Source organism: Pholcus phalangioides, unplaced genomic scaffold, assembly GCF_987345545.1.
Source record: "Pholcus phalangioides strain wild (caught in Gottingen) unplaced genomic scaffold, Ppha-v1.0 ptg000031l_1, whole genome shotgun sequence".
Lineage (NCBI taxonomy): Eukaryota > Metazoa > Arthropoda > Arachnida > Araneae > Pholcidae > Pholcus > Pholcus phalangioides.
In genome coordinates, this window is record NW_028301621.1 from 829120 (window position 1) to 851283 (window position 22164).

Below are 22164 nucleotides of genomic sequence, written 5' to 3' on the forward strand. Positions count from 1 at the left end.
CAATTTTTTTGAATGATTGAAAAGAAATACTGAAAAAATACTGTTCTGAATCGATTTTTATTCGTTTAAGAATTTTAAATTATACAAAAAAGTGGTCACCATTATCCGTAAAAAAATAAAAAATTTCTCAGTGAGATTGGCGAGAATCAGCTATACCTTACTGCCATCGCGCATCGATACATTGGTTGAAAGGCTTTCGTTGTCATAGCAACGTGTGTGATGCGGCTCCCTCATATCTTCCCATCCACTGCAAAGTTAACCTGAAACAAACTATAGAATAGGAGAAGGGCGGTAGAATTTGTGAAGCCCATAAGTGGCAAAGCCCATAGGTGGAGATAGACTTTAAAGTCGGAGGGGAAGGGACACGATGATGATTGCTGGGGTGGGCATGATGATGCCAAATCATATATGCGCTTATACATTAGATCAGTCGGCTCCATCTTTGACACACACACACAGTACATATACTCACCAGTGCCGTCTTGAGGCATAGGGCCATCCGGGCACGGCCTGGGGGCCTTAAGAGAAGAGGGAGTGGCCTCACAAAAATAAGATCCGGTTGAAAAAAAACACTCGGTCATGGGCAGAGATACGGGGGGAGGCGTGAGGGGGCATTGCCCCCCCCCCCTCGGCGTCAAAGGTGGAGTCGACTGATCTAATGTATATATGAATTGATACACCATCATCATTGTGCCCCCCCCCCAGCAATAATGACCGTGCCCTCACAGACTTCCAAGTCTATCTCTGCCTATGCACTCGGTAGTAAATTGCCCATGGCGATAGGACCGGAGTTGTACTTGGTTTGAAAGAAAGCATACTTGCGACGTCCCTGCTTGCATGCATGCGCTATTCGCAAGGACGCAACAAAGGAGGAGCGGGCGGGTCTGGTCAATACCTTCTAAAGCAGCTCTAGAAGGTGTTGGTCTGGAGCCCCGGACGTGAGACCAGAGGGGGAGTGAAGGTTTCCGTCAGGTCCCAGGTTCGAACAGGGGGAAGAATATAGATAACAAGATATTTTCCCTAACGATCTTGAGGCGACCATCGATAGATTGCGCCTTCATTTCCAACCCAGTTCGTTAATAACTGAAGTAAATTGCAGTATAGCGATATGGCCGGAGTTGGTGTGTGGCGAAGCAGCCCTAGGGTTAGGGACGATATATTCATCATTTTTTTTGTTTTCGCACTATAAATTCGCAAAAGAGGGGACTGTCAAAGATCTCAGCCCTGCTACAGGAAAGGGGAGGGCATGCAAGGAACAGGCAGCCAAAATGCATGCTGGTCCCAACTGACCAAGTGTCTTAGTTGCGGCCCTGGCTGGGCTATGCGAAATGGTTTTTGTGATATTTGGTTTTTTTTAAGATAGTTTGTGCTCGAACACCCAGAGAATAAATTCAGGGATCAAAATCCGGCGAAAAGCATAACTCGAGCACCCAAGAGTGTGAGAAATGTAAAATCTTCCGACGTGCTCCCGTGGATCCCTGTTAACTCCTCTTCCTTTTCCTCCTGAAGCTTTTGTCCTTTCAAGAGTCACGGTGGTGTGTTGAGGCACGGCCGACTCAACACATTTAACATGAAGTGAACATGCTTAACACTCAACACATTGATTCATGAATTGAGTCGGCCGTTTATGAGGAGTGCGTTGGAGCCACGGCCCGACTGAATTCCAGGCCAACAAAGCTAGACTTCATCAGCGTGATCCTCGGATATGACCGACTCGATTGGTTTGGTCACACATTCTGTTTAACACGCTGTAGTGGCTCTGTCCTATGGGGATGTGAGCGCATTACCCCGAGGGGGTTGGGCCACGCTGGAGAGAACTGATTGCGCCGGGCCGGAAAGCTCGGATGCTGAGCTCCCTCAGCCCGGCGTCCACAGTTTTTATGATTTGATCTTCAGGCCGTGAGGACCGGGCTCCCTATCCGCCACCGTCCAAAAAGGAACCCACAGCCCCCACACCCCGAGGCAAGCCCAGGAGGGGCCCTAAGGTGTCTGACACGCTGGGAATGAACGTAGGGAATATATTTATATTAGTAGGGAATATATTCCTTTGGTCGCACGGATAAAGTCACGTGATCTCTAACGTCGTTGGCCTTGTGTTGAGTCGGCCGTGACGGAACTCAGTTTGAGAACCAAAAATTGGTCCGAGTCCCTTGTTCGAAAAAACGGTTAAACTGAACTATTGAAATAGTTTATGATCGTACTCCCGTCGATCCCCGGATCCTTGTTTACTCTTCTTCCTTTTCCTCTTCTGATGCTTCTGTTCTTTCAAGAGTCTCCCCCAGTAGCCGATACACCACCGATCGGTGGTGTGTTTGAGGCGCGGCCGATTCAACACATTGAACATAAACTGAACACATTGTATCAAGAATTGAGTCGACCGTGTTTGAGGACTGCCACGGAGCCACGGCCAACTCAAATGAGTTGAGTCCCCCAGTTGCACATCGACATAGAACGACGTAGAGATTTCGATACCGTCCGACGTCGGTAACCGATGTCGTTCTACGTAAAAAGGCCATACATTTGTCGACGAAGTTTGACGTTTACGTTATCACAATATAAAACATATGTCGACACATTTCTATTTCGAGAAGTCGGCCCATTCTTCATTCTGCGGCACACTTGAATTCAAATGAAATAGAAAAATAATTTGTTTTTGATTTAGTCACAAAATTGTTTTAAAAACTATTTACTATAATTGGTCACAAAAAATAAATAAAAATGTAAAACTCAGCCATTCTGCCGTTTATTTAATTTAACGTTAAATCCGAGTAAGTTGGTAGTTTACAATGTCTTCTTTTGCTAGGTTGAATTTTGGGCAGGGATAGGTTTAAATATCTTCTTGTGTGTAAGATTTATTATTTGCAATCACTGAGCTATAAATAAAGTTTACTTTATAGCTCAGCGTTTGTAATAGATTTCTGGCCGCGGCGGTTCGAAAGTTCATCCGAATCCCTCGCTCGAAAAAATAATTGAAATGAATCACAAAAATTCCATGCAGTAATTTTCATTGAGATTTTTTTTTTCATTGCGGTTTGATCCATAATTTAAAAAATAAATTGATGAGTCGAAAAACGGGCAACAAAAAAGGAAGATAAAAACTCTGGTGCTCCACCGAAGATTCAACTTCCCCCCCACATTGTTTACGTCTTTGCGGGACAGGTGCTTGGCCAAGTCAACAACAGTGTTTCCTGAACAATATTAATACTAATAATTATAATCAAGGGAATAATTCCATCGAGATAATTGGTAAAAATAAATCATCATGGGTTCAATGACGGATGAACGCCGCAAGGAAATGGAAGAGGAGATGATGAGGTTTGTTTTGGTGTCCAATCAAATAATAGCGATTTATCCAATGATAAATACTACTTTATACTATGTCCACGTATTTCTATAGTTTTCGTCATGCCCCCTTGACCCCGTACAAACTTGGGGGTAACGGGATCGACCATACATTTAAAAATGTTTACGCATTATGAATTTACTAAAAATTGATATAACAGACTTCTACTGGTCCTACCTTGGGGGCTCCCTCAAAAGCATATTTATTTAATGGCCGCTCTAGACTATAGGCGCTGTAGCCCCCTTCCCCAAAAATATGCCTTTATCCTTAAATCACTCGCAACATTCTTACACACTCTCTAGGTCCTCCCTTGCTCACTGTTTTAGTCGCTACTATGCTTACACACTCTCTAGGTCACTCTTTTCCTCCCTTTCTCGCTGTTTTTGTTGCTACCATGCTTACACACTGTCTAGGTCACTGTTCTAGTTTCTCACTGACGTTGTTCCTTGTCTTCTAGGTCAGTGTTTCCCAACCTCTGGGCCCTGACATCATTGATACCGGCCACAAGTGATTAGTCATTTCATTTTCCCTTATTCATTTTTCGTTGGTTGTGTGTTTGACCAGGCTTTCAACTCACAAAAATAAAAGAAATCAGACCACTGGCTTGAAAAGGTCGGGAACCACTGCTCTAGGTCACTCTTTTGGACGCTCTCATTCTTATACATTTAGTAGGGGGTGCCACTTCCATACTTACACATTCTGTAGGGCACTTTTATGCATTCACACTTTCTGGGCACTCTTGGTCATTAATGGACTTCACTCTTGGTCATTAACTCTTGGCCGTTCACTCTTGGCCGCTGTGGTGGTCGAGTGGTTATAGTGACGGACTCGCGATGCGAGGATCTGGGTTCGAACCCCACAGTGGTGGTCGGCTGAAGTTGGTTTGCTGTGGTTCCCAACTTCAAGGCGCAAATGCGAGCCGATCTCCCCGTTAAAAAGTCTCGCCACAGAGAGCAACAGTCCTACAACGATAAATCATTCAATCATAACACTTCACTCATAGTTAGAAAAACTGGTGGCAGATGGCGGCAATACACATAACAAACATTACAGAGAAACAAAAAAAAAACTTCACGTCAGGTTTCACTACACGTACACGCACATTCCTGCGTGTACCGATTGGTTGGGGGTTCTGCGGAGGGGGGGGGGTGCATGTGTGGTGTAGTAGTAGTAGGTAGGGCCTCCAAAAAATGGCTCGGGGATCCATGATGTTCTTAAGTCAGCCACCTCGTTGGGCAATTTGCCTGTTGTGGCGTTGTATTTGTATTAATGGACTTCACCCTTGCTCTCTAGATCATCTTGGCTACTATTACCTAACCGTACATATTCCTTTACGAAATTTCTAATGTATTTGTGTATGCTGAAATGTGCGTGTACGTAACGTGAAGTTTGTTTCTTCCGTGCAATGCTTGTTATGTGTAGTGCCGCCATCTGCCATCAATTTTTCTAACAAGGAGTGAAGTGTAATGATTGAATATTTGTATCATTGTAGGCCTGTTGCTCTCTGTGACGAGACTTTTTAACCTGTAGCAATGCTAAGGTTTGAACCTGGATCCTCACGATGTGTGTTCATCGCTATGACCACTCTTTTGGTCACTCTTGTACTTATACATTTTGTAGGTCACTTTCATGTATGCACACTTTATATGTCACTCTTGTGACCATTAATAGTACTCATCCCTTGTTCTTTAGGTCACTCTATTGTTCACTCACTGACCTGATTTCTCACTCTCTAGGTCACTTGTTTTGATACACACATGCTTCTAGTCACACCCTGACCTAGCCCCTCATTCCAAAGGTCATTCTGGTCACTTGCATGCTTGCACACTGTTTTGATCGCTCACATGCAGGGGCAGGTGGGTCTGTTGCGCAGACGCTTTACTAGAGGTGGTGCCAAAATGTCTGCTTGCCGGCTGAAAAAGTATTTAGTTGTGGCTCTATTTACATGACTGCACACTGTTTTGGTCTGTGCTCTCTTTAGGTCACTTTTTTTGTCACTTGCCCTTTAGGCAGAGGCAGATTTACGGCCGTATTCGCCGACACAGTTTTAAACTACAACTGCAGTTGACAGGATTGGAGATCGACACGGATTCATTAAATTCAGGATTTTAACCAATCCATGACGATGTCTAATCCTTCAACCTGCGACTGTAGTTTAAAATCTGTCTGTGAATACGACCGTTATAGTTTTACAGCCCTTCTTGCATTCTAATATAATTGACCACTCATTACTCAGATTTGCTGTGCTGGGCTGTAGCAGCCTAGTCCCATTGTAAATATGTTCTTTTGTGGGGCTCCAGAAATCCTGCTATAGGACTCCCCCTCTTGAGGGTGAAGAAAGGCATGGGGTTTTTTATGCATATATTAATAATCCAACACTACTGTTGACTTCAGGTCCCTGTTTTGTGTCTTTGAACTTTTTTTAAAAGCCAAATGTTGTCAAATATTGCTTGCCAATATGACTCTTACTCTATTAGATTGGCGGTGTTGAGGAGTTTTGTCAGGGCCACCCGGAAGTCAGTTTTCTAACATAGTGGCCGTTAAAAATTATTCATTGACCTGATGAATGCACAGAAATATTGTGAAAAACAAAAAATAGAAGGTCCTCCCCCCCATTTGCTACCCACTCATGCTCTACAATAGTTCAGCCAATGAAAATCAGGTAAGATATTAGATGATTAAGATCCATGGCCATAGTGAACTCAAAAGGCTGTTCATATGGCACCAATGCGGTGTAGATTTGAAGTGTGGTAACAGTGACAGACTCAGATATCGAAGACCTGGGTTTTAACCTTACCTGCAGCACAGCAGTGATTGGCTGCAGTTGGTTTTCTGTTGTTTCCAACTTTGAGGCATGAATGCAAGCCAACCTCCCTGTTGGAAAAAACTCGCCACAGGGAGCAACAAACCTAAAATGGTACAAATATTCAATCCTCATACTTCCCTCTTTGTTAGAAGAATAGATGGCAGCATAATAGTGTGAGCCATCTCACATCTTGAAATGACTCTCCACAGATAGAGGGCAAACCTTCAACATGATACTTACATCACCTAAAAATCCAAGCATTTGCTTCAAAATATGGAAGGCAGATGACAGCATCAGTATAGCACTAAAGAAGCAGAACTTTAACAATAAAAATACGTTAGGGCCATGAATATTACACAGGTGTATATAACAAGTCCCTGCATGCACCAATCCATTTGAAATCTCTTGGAAGAATGTTCTTTGAGTTGCATGTACGGTAGTTTTTAAAAATGCACATATAACAATGAAAACGCATTCACTCATGGGGATAAAGTGGAGTTGTGCTCGGATTGAATAAAAGATTTGAAGTGTAACAATCATGTCCAGTAGTCAGTCAAGGAGGTTGCTGTCTGGGCCCAGGTTTGATTCCGGGGGAAGAATGTAGACAATGAGATATTTACCCTAATGAGCTTCTGGCGACCACTGTAGATATTGCCTTCATTTCTATCCCAACCGATTAAAGACAGATAGTAATATTAAATAGCGATATAGCCAGTGTCAGTATGTGATGAAAGTAGTAGTCAATCAAAGACAGTCGCTATGTGGTCATCATATGCTGGACTCGCATAACAAGTACCCAGGTTCAAACTCCACGGACGGCATAGTGATGACTGTCCGAAATTGTTTTTCTGTGGTTTTCTAGTTTTGAGGCGCAAATACGAACTGGTCTCCCATTTATAAAAATTCTCTCTATTGATAGCAATATCAGGCCTACAATATATGAAAATTTGTGCATTGTACGAAACAGGCAGCAAACAATTTGACAAGTTATTTTCTTCCCAGTTTGGACAACAGATGGTAGCACTTGACAAATACACAATAGGCATTTCTCTGATAAAACAAACTTCAAGTTAAGATCTGTTTACACTAGGGTTACCAGATTCGAAAACTGAGAAAGGAGAATGCCTGCACGTGCACCCTTAGTGACATCATGTTCCCGATTTTCATAAGAGATGGCTCCACTAGTGTGACTAATAAAACACACCACAATAATAATTATTCCCAACTAAAACAGAACTGCTAAAAAAAACAAAAACAGAAATTCGATGGCTATTGGTCAATGGGAAAAAACCAGTGGTAAAAAAAAAAGAGGAAAATAATTCTGGAAACCTGAAAAAGGAAACAAGAGGGCAAATTTTCCAAAACGTAAAGGGATGCTTGAAATGATATAAAAAAAGAGGATGTCTGGTAACCACAGTTTTCACGAGTCAAGTAATTTACTAGTTAGCTAAATTTTAATTCGTCAAGTACTTTAGAATGCATAAAGACATTAAGGGCAGTTTACATAGGTTTTGTTCGATTTAGTGAATAAATAGAATACAGAGAGGTCTATTTTTTTCTATTAAGTTGGCACTATGCTTAGCCTTGTGTTATCCAGTGAACATTCACAATTACTTACGTTGTGACAGATTTTAAAACACTGGACGACTTGAAATTTAGTTAACTATTTATCACTTAACTTGTGTAAACAGGCCACTTGGTACAGAACACATATAAAGCATGCTCCGATGCACTCCAATTCGTTAGAAGATCCTCAGGTGAGTATTTACGAGTTGCATGGTGCAGTTTATTAGTAGTAAAAGTTAATCTCGAAGGAAACGATAAGGTCATGTGGGACTTCTGAGATATATATATCCCTTTAAGACTTGAGTCATATGCATTCATTGATGCACCGACAAAAGGGTTTTTAATTCTTAGTTTTATGCAGGAGGTGGCAGACGTATAAAACTTGTGATGCCTGTTACATTGTGTTATGGTCGTGTGAAGGCATCTGCAGCTTCACTGCCCAGTGAATGCTACAGTGTGTGTGCGGGATGTCATCAACTAATACTTACCGTATATGCACTTTGGGAACATTCCTCTGCTGGAACTTTTAATAAATCAGTGCATGCTGGAACAGGTTTTGCCTGGGTACTTATAAGGCCCTCATGTATGTATAATTTCATATATGTTTATTTTGTTCTAATGGTGCTGCCATCTGTCTTCCATATCAGAAGTGAAAAAGACACGAGTCTGAATTACACCATCAATTAACTGTATAAGGGCCAGCAAAATTATTTCTTTGGGGCTCAGTTTGAGGATTGGAAAGGCGCATCCTAGAGAGGCTTCGAATCAAAGCCATTACTCAGTGTTCACCAATATGCATCTAAATTCGGGATTTACAAATCAAAATTCAATTTTACTCCAAATTTCATTGAGAAGTGAAAATACTCCTTCAAATTTTAGGGGTTTTTTAAATAGAGTTATTTCTCTGTTTTTCATAAAGAAATACCAATCTTTCTGTAAAACTACACCTTAAAATTTTGGAAAGAAATTAAATTACTCTCCAAAATTATTTTTTTGGATACCATTGGCGGAATCTACCATAAACGGTAGGTCCCAGTCCATTGTGCATATAAAATTGAAATGTTGTGACAAGAATGTGGGAAATCAAGTATCTGACTGAAAGTAATGGCAAAGTGCACAAATTTTCTCTTATGTCTCATATTTTGCATTTAAATGTGAATGAAGAATTGGTTTTATTAATTAATATTTTTTCCAGGTTTGAGCAGGAAATAGCGTTTCCGGCGGATGAATGTCCTCCTGGCGAAACAAAAGTGAAGCCTCTTCCTCCCCCTCCTGGTCCACCCGATCTGGTCAAGATTGACAAAAATGAAGAGAAAGAAGATGATGTCAAAGCCGAAGAAGTTGAAGAAGAGAAAGTGCTTAAAGATGTTTTACCCGAAGGTGTCTTTTATTCTCCCTTTTTTTCCTACTTTTTATTATGCCATTGCTTTCTTCACTATAAATTTATTTTTCATTTCAACAAAAAATCTCAGTCTCAATTCCATTTATAGCATGCAGAAGCAGCATCATAGGCACCTGGGCAAAGTGATATTGTCGAACTTCCTACCTGGTCAGAGAACCACCTACCAATTTACATACTTATTCTAGAAAATTACCAGATCTCATTATCACAAAGTACTCCTCGAGCCATGTGTTAAGATGCCCCTGATAACGTGCAGGTTTTCGAGCATGTTCATAATTGGGTTCAGAGCCTGACTATTATCCTACCACCTAGGAGACTGTTGAATTAACACTCTACCCTCACTTTACCTTCACTTTACCTTCTCATTGCCTCGGCTGACCAAGTAGATTTTTGTACCATATTGTTTCACATTAGCCAGAATGTCGGCAAACAATTAGGGAGACCAGCATGACAGGAATATCCGTAATTTTCCAGCATGCTGGCAAATTCAAGTCACGGATAATTCTTAAATATCTAGACTTTTAGAATTGATTGAATTGGATGATTTGAACCTTGTCTGTTCTTAGCATTTCAGGATCCTTCATGTTTTACGAACTTGTAGCACTAGAACAATGAACTACCTAGAACGATGGTAGCGGTAAATTTGACAGCAATAGGAAAAAGATTTGACATGATTTTTTTTTCCCAAAGAATTTCATAACTGCTTATATTCATTTTCTCTGTCATATTTTTGTGATGCTGCCTACCAATTTTATGCAAGAAGAGCATAATTCAATTTTTTTATGTTAATTCAATAATTTATGCAACTTTGGACAAAAGGGTTTGTTATAACCAGGGTTGGCAGGTTTTTGACGCATGGCAGTTTTTTACAGTTTAAACCGTCACGTCAAAAACCCTCCTTCAATAACCTCTGTCAAAACCTCAAATATTACTTTTCGATATAAAAATTCTCCATGGAAAATACATCAATTGCATGTAATGTTTAAAGTCACTATATTATACAAAGAATAATTACTTAATATGATTGTAAAATAATTTTCTGTTGTCTACAGAAATATTTTAGACAGTATATGTGTATTTTTTCATGTAACACATATAATTTCAATAGTGCATAACATAAAAGCTGAAGGAAAAACTATGGAACTATTTGATATTTTTCAATTTGACATGATTCTCGATCTTTCAAAATTTCTTCAACTAGTTACAGTATACATGTATTGATATAAACCATCTGCTGTACTTTTTTATATCAGATAAGTACAGTAAAACCTCGTTAAGTCGTCACCCTGATAAGTCGTCACTTCGGTTAAGTCGTCATTTTTCTTCAGACCCTTATAGCTCTCATAGACCACAATGTTATTAAACCCTTGTTTACTCGTCACTAATTTCGGTTAAGTCGTCACTATGAAAAAGTTTGAGAAAGAGGAACAGACTATTTTTATGGCTCCCATTAAAAAAAGAGCTTGTTAACAGCATTGCCATATGCTTAAAAGTCACCATAAAATCCTATATACCCAAATGAAACAGTTTAAGTAACGAAAGTTATGCTGGGGAAGTTCATTTGCCGACTAAGGTTTTTGGAACGTTAGGGACTGTTCAAGCTAGATCTCATTTCTGCTTGGGTTCCATTGGAGAAACTGGACAAAAAACGCGAGACTCCCAAGCTCTGTCGCAAGAAGCAACGTAAGCACCCCCCCCCCCCCCCCCGGGGACAGGGCATCTCCGGCAAAACCAAAATTTATTGATATGCCAAAGATTACATAAAGGAAATCAAAAATTACGTAAATCAAAGAATCAAGTTAATCAAGTTAAAGTCAAAGTGCAACACGGACACGGATAATAAATAATCATAGAAAGCATGAACTCTACTAATTTAGGGCTTGAAATTTAAACAAAATATCTTTGTTGAAAAAAATTAGACATTCTTTCCGAAGTTGAGGTCTTGTGTTTACTTTTCCCCTGCCCAGGGCCCCTCCACTAAGTCAAAAGTGTTCGAGATTACTTTGTAGTTGCATCATGAACTACTGATGAAGAATTAAAACACTAAAATTAAATTTGATATAAATTATTATATATAAAAAATATTAAATTTTGTATACGTAAAATTAATGTGCAATAGAGAGTTCTGCCATGAAGAAAAGCTACTTATTCGAACAGTTGCTCTGTTAGTCTATAAATTAAAAATTACTAGTATAAATCAAAGTGTACAGGACATTTCACCACCATAATTTAAGTAATAAGAGATAAAAAAGATAAAAAATTGCCATTATTTTTTCGTTCGCAATCTATTAATATTGTTATTTTGATTCATACTTTAATAAATGTCATATTGCTTTAAATTTATATGATTTTCATAACATTGCACATTAAAACTGACGGAACTCCTCTTAAGTCGTCACTCCGCTTAAGCTGTCATAATTTTTCGATAACTTGAGGTGACGACTTATCGAGGTTTTATTGTATTTAAAAAGTGTATATAAAATTTAGCAGTGCTGATTGCATATGATGTTTAAGAAAAGCTGCTATAACTTATTCTAAGTGTAAAAGTAAGAATGTCAGTATTGACAGCATGTTTTTGACTTTTTTAATACTGAGTTAATTTTTGAGATTAAAAACCTAATCCTGTGATCTCCTATCACACACATATTTTGAATAAACAGATCTATGTTGCTTAGGAAATTGAACATAGGTAATCAGTAGTTTAGATAACATTGGCAGTTTGGATAAAGTGGACCATAAAAGTATATCTGTTCTATACTCTGTCTGTCAAAGAATTAAAATTGCAAATTAATATTTATTGCAAAATAATATTAATATTTAGTTTTAATTATTGTAATAAATTGTGTGTTTAAAAATAAAACATAATATACAAAAAGTAAGTTCTTCATTATGTTATCAACCTATTGTGTTCAAAATATCCAAAAGCATTCATTTAGGTTTTTGATGGTTTTCAACAGTTTTTGACACTTGTCATGTCAAAAACCAAACCCTGGTTATAACAAAGACTATTCTTGAGTTTTGTTACTTTATAAAGAGAATTGATTATGAGTTTTTAGAGCTTTTGTAATTCGTTACTTCATTTTCACTTTGCAATCTACTGACCAGGCTTGAAGTATAATAAACTTGAGAAATTTGTGAAGAGATTGCATGTGCAGAATGAAAAAACTGTTAATAGTCATCCAATCCTGAACAATCGAAAATACAAATAAAATGTGTAAGACAGTTTTACGATGCCGATTGCATTGTGCACTGAATGAAGCCATCTTATGGGAAACATCAATGAGACCCATTATTAGAGTTAATGAAATTTTATAATTTCTGGTTAATTTTCTTTTGTCTGCGAAGCCTCTCCACAGTGAATTTGTAGTATGAACAAACAAAAAATAATAAGAACTGTTTTGTCCCGACTAGAACCGTGTCCATGGGTAAAATTGCAAAAAAATTAAAATTCCTTTCATCATGTGATATTGTATCAGTTAATGCAGTGCAGTAAAAACGCAAAGATCTAGAAAAACACTAAATGAATTGAATAACGTATGATGACGAGCTTCTTTAAAATTGCAACCTTTGAATGGTAGGAAATGGGTACTAGAGAAAAGCAAACACCATGATAGAAAATTTGCTACATCAATATTAATGTTTGCATGAGAAGACTGTCCATTTCAGCATTTTTTGCAATTATATTAGTTAAATATCTTTACAGCAGCCAAAATGACAACTACCGTCATTCTAGATAGAACTTCTTCTTACCACTGAACAAGAAATCCTAGAACATTTATACTGAAGGAATTTGAGAGCCTAGATCTTATTTTATGAAATTTAAACAACTTGAGATAAACCATTTGGGTGTAATCACATATCAAAGTAGCATTGCATTCAAAATAACCACTTCTGTCGTTCTAGTGTTAAGGTAGTTGAAGCTTTATAAAGCTTTGCTTTTGCTAGCTTAAATCTTGGTTTAGTGCAAATGTTGGACGCACTCCTTTCCAGCAGGGTGTCCCCATCGTGAAACCACATTTTCACAATTCCATAAAAAAAATAACCAATATTTGCACAGAAGTCATTTAATTCCTATTTACTAGGCAGCATCTTTATTTTTATGATACTTGTTTCAAAATTTATTTCCTAATAAAGAAAAAAAAAATTTTCAATAATTGTGGATAATTTTTTATAGTTTTTGCTCGATTTGTTGAAATCGAGCAGTTCAATAAACTTAAGAATAGTTGAAAATCAAATTACGGAAGTTTTGAAAAGATGATTCCATAATGAAGGACACAGCACATCTAGAGCAATAAGATACCCAAAGTGTCTTCAATACGAAACCATCTCTCTGAGGTGAAGTGACCTTGTTTTTCCTTCATTTTGTCCCCTCATTCTTGTTTACTAGAAAATGGGTGATAGCAATATTGTTGAAACATCCCAGATATGTATTTGTGTAGGAGTTTCATGGGTTGGAATGGAATACACAATGTTCTATTTTTTTTTCTCGCACATACCATTCTTTCATCCTAGTGGTATTAGAGTGTCTGTTGATGACTACTTTCTATGCTCGCTCTCTTTCTACTGTTGTAATTTTATTTTCTAGAATTTCTTTTGCTTCAAATTCCTTCCCTCCCTCGAATATTATGCATTTATTACTTTTATTGGTGATGAAATGCCTAAAAAATTCTTTGGTGCAAAGAAAGCAGTATTATACTTACTTCGGAGCTTCCCCATGATCTGGAGTTTAATGTATCCAATCATACCTCAGATGAAGAAAATTAAACAAAGCTGACTGCATACATGAAAATTATGGTGATGAGGAAGATATACAGTCCCCAATGTTTGAATCTTCTCGATAATCAGAGGTAATTTGGGAGAAAAAAATCAAGAAAAAAAGCAAAATACAGATACTGGATTTCAAGGAAGTGGGACCACATCTCAGCAAATTCTAAAACTGCCAGATATATCGCCCAGTTCAATGTTCTTATTCTTTTTTCAGTGTCACTGATGGAAAATTTGGTATTTCGAACAAATTTATACCCCACTGAAGAAGGAAAACCTTACACTGCAATCTCATTGGAAGAGATGTGCCGGGTTTTAGCTATCAGTATGCTTATGTTTATTATTTTGACCTACAAAATATGCGGAAAAGGAATTTTTTAAGCAATGTTGCTTTTTGTGCATTGCAGGAAAACTTTCAGCATTTGAAGTGGGCAGTGTCCTGCTGTGTGACTGCATGTTGCAAAATATAATTATTTACAACACAGTTTTTTTTATATAGTGTCCCTCAAAGGGTCATATTGCATATTCGTTCTTGTACATTAGATGAGATAATTGGAAAAGCTAGCAGACTGCAAAGTATTTTTATATTCTTCAATCATGCATTTAAAATTTGGATAAGCAAAGCAAAAACTAAGAATTAACCTGAAAAACAAGATTTTTCAATAACACAAAAGTGACTGGGTATTTCTTCAATCCATTAGGTTAGAGCGATAAATAAATGCTTAATTTTCGTTATCATTACCAAATTTCTGGACAATACAGATTTTTGCTACAATGAAAACTGTTATTTAATTCTGATTTGCATATTTATTCAGTATTTAATATAGATTAAACCTCGCTTTTCCCAACATGCCAAAAAATTGACCAGACTTCAACATTCAAAAAGCTGGTCTTTATTCATTTTTGTGGCATGCCGGCGAAGGGTACAAACGGGGGGGGGGGGGGGGGCAGATTTCTGGATTTTGACATTCTGCCATGGATTGGTGGAAAAATCTGAATTTCGGGTTTTTAACCAATCTGCAGACTGTCAGAATCAGATAATCTGCTGCCACCATGCTTTAGATGGCAGCATCAGCAGAGCACAACACAGGCACAATTCTGACAGCATAAATAGGTTAGGGCCGTATACACCATCAGAACACACATTCCTGGCATGTACCAATTCATTAAAAATTCTTCAGAGGAATGTGTACAAAGTGCATGTACAGTTAAGTAATAATACCTATGTTTATATCCCAGTGTGGGGAATACAGTATCTACTTGCTGCCATGATTTCTTTCTGCTTCGATTGTACCTTGTGCATAAAAAAGTGAAAATGATGGAACAAATCGAGGAAAACAATCCTTGCTGTGAGATGAAATGGTTGTATTAGGACATTTTTTTTTTCAAGATGAAGAAATAGTAACTTTTGCGAGTCATTTTGTGTCTTTTTTCACTCTCTGCCCAATTCCAACACTAGTTTTCACTGATGATCTCTTCTGGATCATAAGACTATAGCAAATCAAATGAGTACTAGGATTATTGCTTTACCTTGAAATCAAACCTTGTATATTTGGTAGGACATTAAAAATTAACAGTAAAAGTCTGATATAACACGTATAGATTATAACAAGAACCTTGCTGTAACAAGTGTTAAAGAGCTAATGTTAAAAAAGATACAAAAAATATTTGGTTATGGCATGTTCAAAATTAGAAAGCTTTCACTATAATATCAAAAAACTAGTTTTTCCCCCCTTCATCAAGAATCAAACTATGGGTGATACTCATACACATGCTCATCGTAAACATTAATCTCAGGTACAGTGGAACTTTCGTTAATAAGAGATGATTTGCATTATGAGCAAAAATTTTTTGCTTTGTTTATTCTTTTTCACGTTATCGTAATTGAGCTGATGGTTTTTCAATTTTGCCCACAAATGTGCTCTGGAATTGTGGATAATACTCTCCCATATAATCTCCTGTCAGTGTGCCTCACTCACAAAATGATCCCGTGTGCAAGTGTGACTTTGATACGAAAGTAGATGTAGCATTGCAACCATGCGTATGTGCTCTTGAATTTTTTTAAATTCTGCTTGGAGAAAACTGTGGGCTGACTGTACTATTGAACATGAATTTGAAGGACTAGCTCATGAGCAGGAGCCAACATTTGTCAAAGAGATTGTGTGTTCTGGTGGGGGGGGGGGGGAGACTATGGGATTGGAGGCGAATGAGGATGACATTCAAGAACTAGTGGTAGAATAGGGCCAGGAGGTGACTGTAGATGGATCTGTGTTACACGTAGGGGCAAGAGTTTATGGACAGTACTCGTCGGAGGAAGAGAGAAGTGAGGAGAAGTCCCTCATTTCAAATGAGATTATAGAATGAGAAGAGAATGGAAAAAATATATAGAATGTGGGGATCTGTGCCCAATGAAAAGAACCAATTAAATAAAGCTGTAGCAGTTTGGGAGTAACAAATCTGTCCAACGTCAATGGAATTTCTCATTTCCGAGAGATCCAAAAACGTAGGCAAAGGCAAGTGTCATTGGATAGGTTCTTTTTCAAAGTAACACAAAAAATAGTAAGTTTGCTAACAACAGAGATTTGGTAAATAGTCCTAAACGATAGTCCTCATCTCTTTCATCCTTTACAGTGAGTTAATTTGTAAACATTGTATTAAAATAAACATACAATATGAGGTATTGTGTGTTTATTTTATGGTGATGTTGTATTGCATATATTTTATTTTGTATTTATATTATTGTTGGTCGTATTATTGATTGAATGTTGTTTTTATCAGTCGTTTTTGTGTGAATGAATAATTGTGGAACAAATTATAAGAGTTTTCATTATTTTCTATGGGGGAAGTTTGATTCAATATACGAGTGAGTCTCGGGTAAAGAGTACATTGGTGGAATGAATTAAGCTTGCTAACCAAAGTTCCACTGTATTTCTAACAAAGAATGGACACAGAAAAGTCACATTTTTTACCCTCCCCCTCTTATTTTTTCCGTCATACACACAGGGTATGTGACAATTTTATACAAATTTTGTCTCTCCCAGTGACCAAAGGTTATTTTATCAGAACTTAGTTTAAAATCAAAGCTGAACAAATTGTGACCGAGAAACTTTCTGATGAGCAGAAAGTTTGTACATGACCACCTTAACGAGTACGTACCATTATGAAAGTGATCTGCGACATAATAGGGAATTTTAATTTTTTGGTGTGGTCAGCTAAATCGCTTCGAGATGACAAAATTCTATGCAAAACATCTGATAATCAATTGCTGCAAGACCAAAAATCAATTTCACAACTGGAGTTCTATTAATTTGCTAATATTAGAACAAAATAATCTAAAAGACATTCTCAATGCAGATAAAGCAGGTAATTCTCAACAAATCAATTTATAACATGACAGAGTGAAAAACTGAAATTCATTTACAACAAATCCATTATAACAACATTTTTGTTGTTGTTGTGAGTTCTCGTTACTTTTACTGTAATTCAAATATACATTATTTTTAAATGTTTTGTAGTGTTAGAATTAAAAAAAGCAGTCATGAATTTTATGTTATTTATAAAATGATAAATAATGAGAAAAATCTCTTATTCATTTTTTCAATTTCAGTTCTAACAAAGCCACCACCTCCTCCTCCGCCTCCAGATGTTGTTCAGCAAAAGATGCCTGTAAACCAGCATCCAGGTCCACCACCCTCGATGATTGCACCAGGCGTACCAGAATTCCCTCGCATGCAAGCATCACGAATGCCACCCATGCCTGGACCACCGGTACATATGGCAGGCCATATGCAATTCATTCCTCATCAGTTGCACAGACATCCCCCACGGCCACCGCCAGCTCCACCTCGTCCACCAATGATGCAGATGCGACCTCTTCCAGGTGGATTCCCACCTGCTCCATTGCCTTTCCCGATGCATGGGCCCCCGATGCTTCCTCCTATGCACATGCCTCTGCCGCCAATGGGAATGCCTATTCCGATGGGTCCCGGATTTTGTCCTCCGCCGCCTCCTGCTATGTCTATGAGACCAATGCATATGGGTCCGATGAATGTGCCTTCGCAACCATTCGTGCCAACTTCCGCTGTGGTTAACTTTCATCAACCAACACTTTCTTCGTCTAATAAGAGAGAGGACAGAACAATAACTTCAAAAGTGATCATCAAGTCTGAACCGGAACTGGCATCTGCTCCTGCAGTTTATGCTGCTCCACCAATGAAGAGTCTGTCAGACAAAATGGCAGAGAATTCTGCAGTCGTGAATGGACAGAACACTGCTCATAATGTATCAAATAATCCTTCTGTACAGCAGCAACAGCAGCAGATTGAAGAACCAAAGTCTGCTAAAACTGCAGAGGAGTCTGTAACAGCAGCTACGACACCCGTTGCAACCAATACTGAGCCTGTAGCTACAAAAAAGGAGAAGAAAAAGAAGAAGGTTATCCGCATGGCTGGTGGACAAGCATGGGAGGATAATTCTCTCATAGATTGGGATCCAGGTAATCATCTCAACACAGTTAATTTAAAAAATTTTCTTAAATTTTTAAATTAACTTCTATTTTTTTAATTTAAAAATTTTCTGCTGAACTATGACTATCATTTTTTAAGGGAGAGAAGGTTGTTGTCATAAACATATGGTGCTCAGAATCAAAGTTATCAAAGCATTCTTATTTATTGCACCTCGTTTTTGAGGAAATATACACAATATTTTATTTTACTTATTGATTCAATATTGTTTGGACGAGGCCTAAACAAAAGAATGCAGTGATGAAAATTGACATAGGTGATGGTTGAATGTTACCAATAAAATCAGAAATTGTATAGTACAATCAATGATATTTGATGGGAGGTTGTTTCAATCAATTTTCGAGAAAGGAACTAAATATTTGAAACAATTAAAGTGGATGCAAGAAAGGGCTTCAGTTTTTTGGAATGGTTAAGTCTATCGGAAAAGTGTGAAGATTTGATTAGAATATAAAATGGTCTACGTTAAAATGGCCATGGAGGATTTTGAAAAGCAGGGTTAGATGAGCAATATACCATATCTATGTGAGAGTAAGTGGTAGGATATTGAGTTTTGAGGTCTGTGATGGAAACACAGACCCTTGCCTTGGCCCTTGAAACCGGCAAACTGACTGCAGTTAGTAAGGAAGTCTTCCATGCATTTAAGCAATTGAACACGTAGGCCAAAGTTTTGGAGTTTGAGTAGAAGTTTATTATGTTTATTATTCATACAATCTTTGAATTGTAACTTTGGGGGTGCATGAGTGAAAAATTTGCAGAGACCATGTCCACTTTTTTTGGCAATGATAATTGTTATCTATGGTTTATCTTAAGGTTATCTGCCAATTTTCGGTGCATTGTTGCTGGAATTTCCTTGAAAGAGCAGCGGCAAGTTTTGTGATTGATTTAGGATGGTATGGCCTTTCTCCATCTGATGTTTCGATCCATCCCACAGATGTGCAATGGGATTTTGAGTTAACCAGGTTAATTTCCGAACATAATTGTCATTGCAAAGCTACTTCACCAAACACCAACCATATCACTATATTGCAATTTGCTGCCATTAATGAGATGGGTTGGAAATGAAGGTGTTGTATATCGGTGGTCCCTTCAAGCTCGTTAGGGAAAATATCTTATCTATATCCTCCCTTATGTTTGAACCTGGGACTGTGACAGCAACCTTCATGGTAATAGACGAGCATCTTACCACCACTCCACTTGGGCACGTCATTCCAAAGCAGGCACTGTGCGGTCAGAAACAAGATAATGTTGGAATAACAATGGAAGTAAAAGCTGTCATCACCTGGGAGGCAATTTTAAAGTTCAGATAGGGCTGCAGTGTCTTTACTCAGTATGAAACTCTACCGTGCGTGTTTTAAAAAAAGAAAAATAGTTTTTCATGGTACAGTTGGACCCGCTTATAACGAAGTTGGAAAAAACAACAGAACTATTTGTTACTCGAAAACTTCGTTATATCTGTGCCTCTTTTTTTTTAAATGAATCATTCAAGTGAAATGAAGCATAATTTATATACACGACAAGCATTTTCCAATATTCTAAGTATTCTTAAAATAAAGATTAAACTAATATATTTAGAAAAAAATTACATTTCAATCACATTTGCATTTGGGAAGAACTTTTTTTAGTATCAAAAAATGCAGGTCTTTTATTCAAGATATCCCTTCATTTGATGAAGTAAAGGATTTTTCACATCCATTTCCAATACCCTTTTCATAAAGTTGTTCAAACTTGATAAGTATTGATTATACTCTCTTTACTAATCATGTGTTATACTGAAAGTATTCTAGTGTTTCTTGAATGCAATGTTAACTATTTCCTTATCTCTTCAGATGATTTCAGGATATTCTGTGGAGATTTGGGCAATGACGTTACAGACGAAGTATTAATTAGAGCATTTAGCAAATACTCGTCTTTCGTCAAGGCCAAAGTCATCAGAGACAAGCGAACAAATAAGACTAAAGGTTATGGTTTTGTTAGTTTTAAGGATCCCCAGGATTTTATCAAGGCTATGAGGGAAATGAATGGTAGGTTTTCCTGGATTTGGGTAATTTTTTTTATTTTTTGTTGCTACTTTTGACATTGTGTTTATCTATCATTTCTTTTTGCGCCCTCTGTTGTTTGAATATTTTTACTCTTGACACATTTCATTAATATGTGTACACTATGCTGACTAAAGTCACAGAACACTTATTCAAAATCAAATCAGTTGATCTGCTGCTTTCTACTGATGTATAGTATGCCTGCAAACATGTCCCCTTGCCACACAACAAAACATAATTTATCAGTTACACTTATGATTGATATGCAACGGTTAACATAAATATGCAATACATCATTGAGCAGGTAATAGCTTCAGCACTACAGGCCTATTTGATGCAGCAGTCTAATGGTGTTGTCTGGGAATAGAAGCAGCCAAACTGTCTTACCTACCAAGGTGGTGGTACAAAGATTTCTACCGTGACTTGCTGCTACTACTACTACTACTATTCCGGCCTTTGGTCTTGGTCAGCTGATTATCATGGACAAAGCTTTACGAAATTTTGAATTAAATATTGAGTATTTCCAGAATGATAAAGAAGAGGAAAGGGGTGTTTCACTTTTGAATCCTCCCTTGCATTAACACTTAACAGGAGGGTGAATATTTAAATTGTTGAAGACCAATTTGGACTTTCATCAAGTTAATAAAAAAGGAGCTCCGAAAAATGCTTGAGCCTGACCCCCTTAACTCATTAAGACAACCTTGCCCACTGTGAGAGAAAGTGAACCGTCAGCTTTTTTGGCACTTGACAGACAAGATGAAATATACAAAGTTATAGTGCTCATCTGAGAAACTTGATGTACGTACTACTTGTATTGCGACGAATATATTGTTAATAAAATCTAAAGCTGTCAAAAAGTTTAAAATTTTCCTCGTTTTTCAAGACATCGAAAAGATTTTCTTCATTTTTCGTTGAAAAGAATGTGTTTAGCTAACACCTTTTACAACATGAAGTGAACTTTACCAAAAAAATAGGGTTGGTCTGTCTAGACTTTTTGTTTCTTACAGTGATTGAAATGTTGATGCCTTTTTCATATGGTTCCAGTCTTATAGCATTTTTTCAACGGGTGATAGCTACCATGAATCCACTTTTGTTGCACATTCGTGTCAAATGGTGGAGGTAGGAAAGGGGTTAAATTGGTTTGTTTATGGGTGCAAAAACTCAACTCCCAAAAAGGGCCAATTCATGATTCTTATCCAGCCTGAAAGCAAATTTGGAACAAATTCAAATTTATCATTATATATATTTATATTTACCTAAAAGTAATTCCAGTTTTATGATGAACTTGAAGAAGAAGCAATTGAGCTTTTTACACAACCTTCAAAGTAGTAATTCCTATTTCGTACTGCCGTCACAGAAGTTATCAAGCTTTCATATACAGCCTAAAAGTATCGTAATTTTCTGCATATAATAATTGGCAGCTCGTGAAGGAAGCCGTAGGTGCGCGCGCCCCCCTGAAAATTACGCTATTAATTTAATTCTTCAAATAGATTTGATGCCAACTTAATACCATTGAATTTCTTTCTTTTTTTTAATGAATTTAATAAATTAGAAAAGAAATTTTTGCACGGAAGCACTGATAAAAAAAAAAAGTCTGATAAAATACGGGTCATGGTCAACGTTCAGCAGAGCTTTCCATGGAGAGCTACGCATTCTTCTTTCCTCTTTGGCCGCTTTCTGTCGCGTGCCGTATGAGATTCCTTTGGTAGTATGAAAGCCAGAGG

At 37.7% G+C, this 22164-nt stretch overlaps 1 protein-coding gene across 2 annotated transcripts in view; it reads left to right on the forward strand.

The window, feature by feature from the left end:
• Nucleotides 1–22164, forward strand: part of LOC149066972 (uncharacterized) — a 42394-nt gene that overhangs the window by 3720 nt on the left and 16510 nt on the right. The window contains exons 1-4 of one of the 2 annotated variants that reach the window (XM_089252881.1): nt 3111–3315; nt 8911–9095; nt 17489–18376; nt 20231–20425. In XM_089252881.1, the coding sequence (XP_089109007.1) occupies nt 3263–3315; nt 8911–9095; nt 17489–18376; nt 20231–20425 (1321 nt within the window). In that variant the 5' untranslated portion in view covers nt 3111–3262. Of the gene's footprint in view, nt 1–3110; nt 3316–8910; nt 9096–17488; nt 18377–20230; nt 20426–22164 lie in introns of those variants that run through there. The other variant, XM_089252882.1, reaches the window with a different exon arrangement.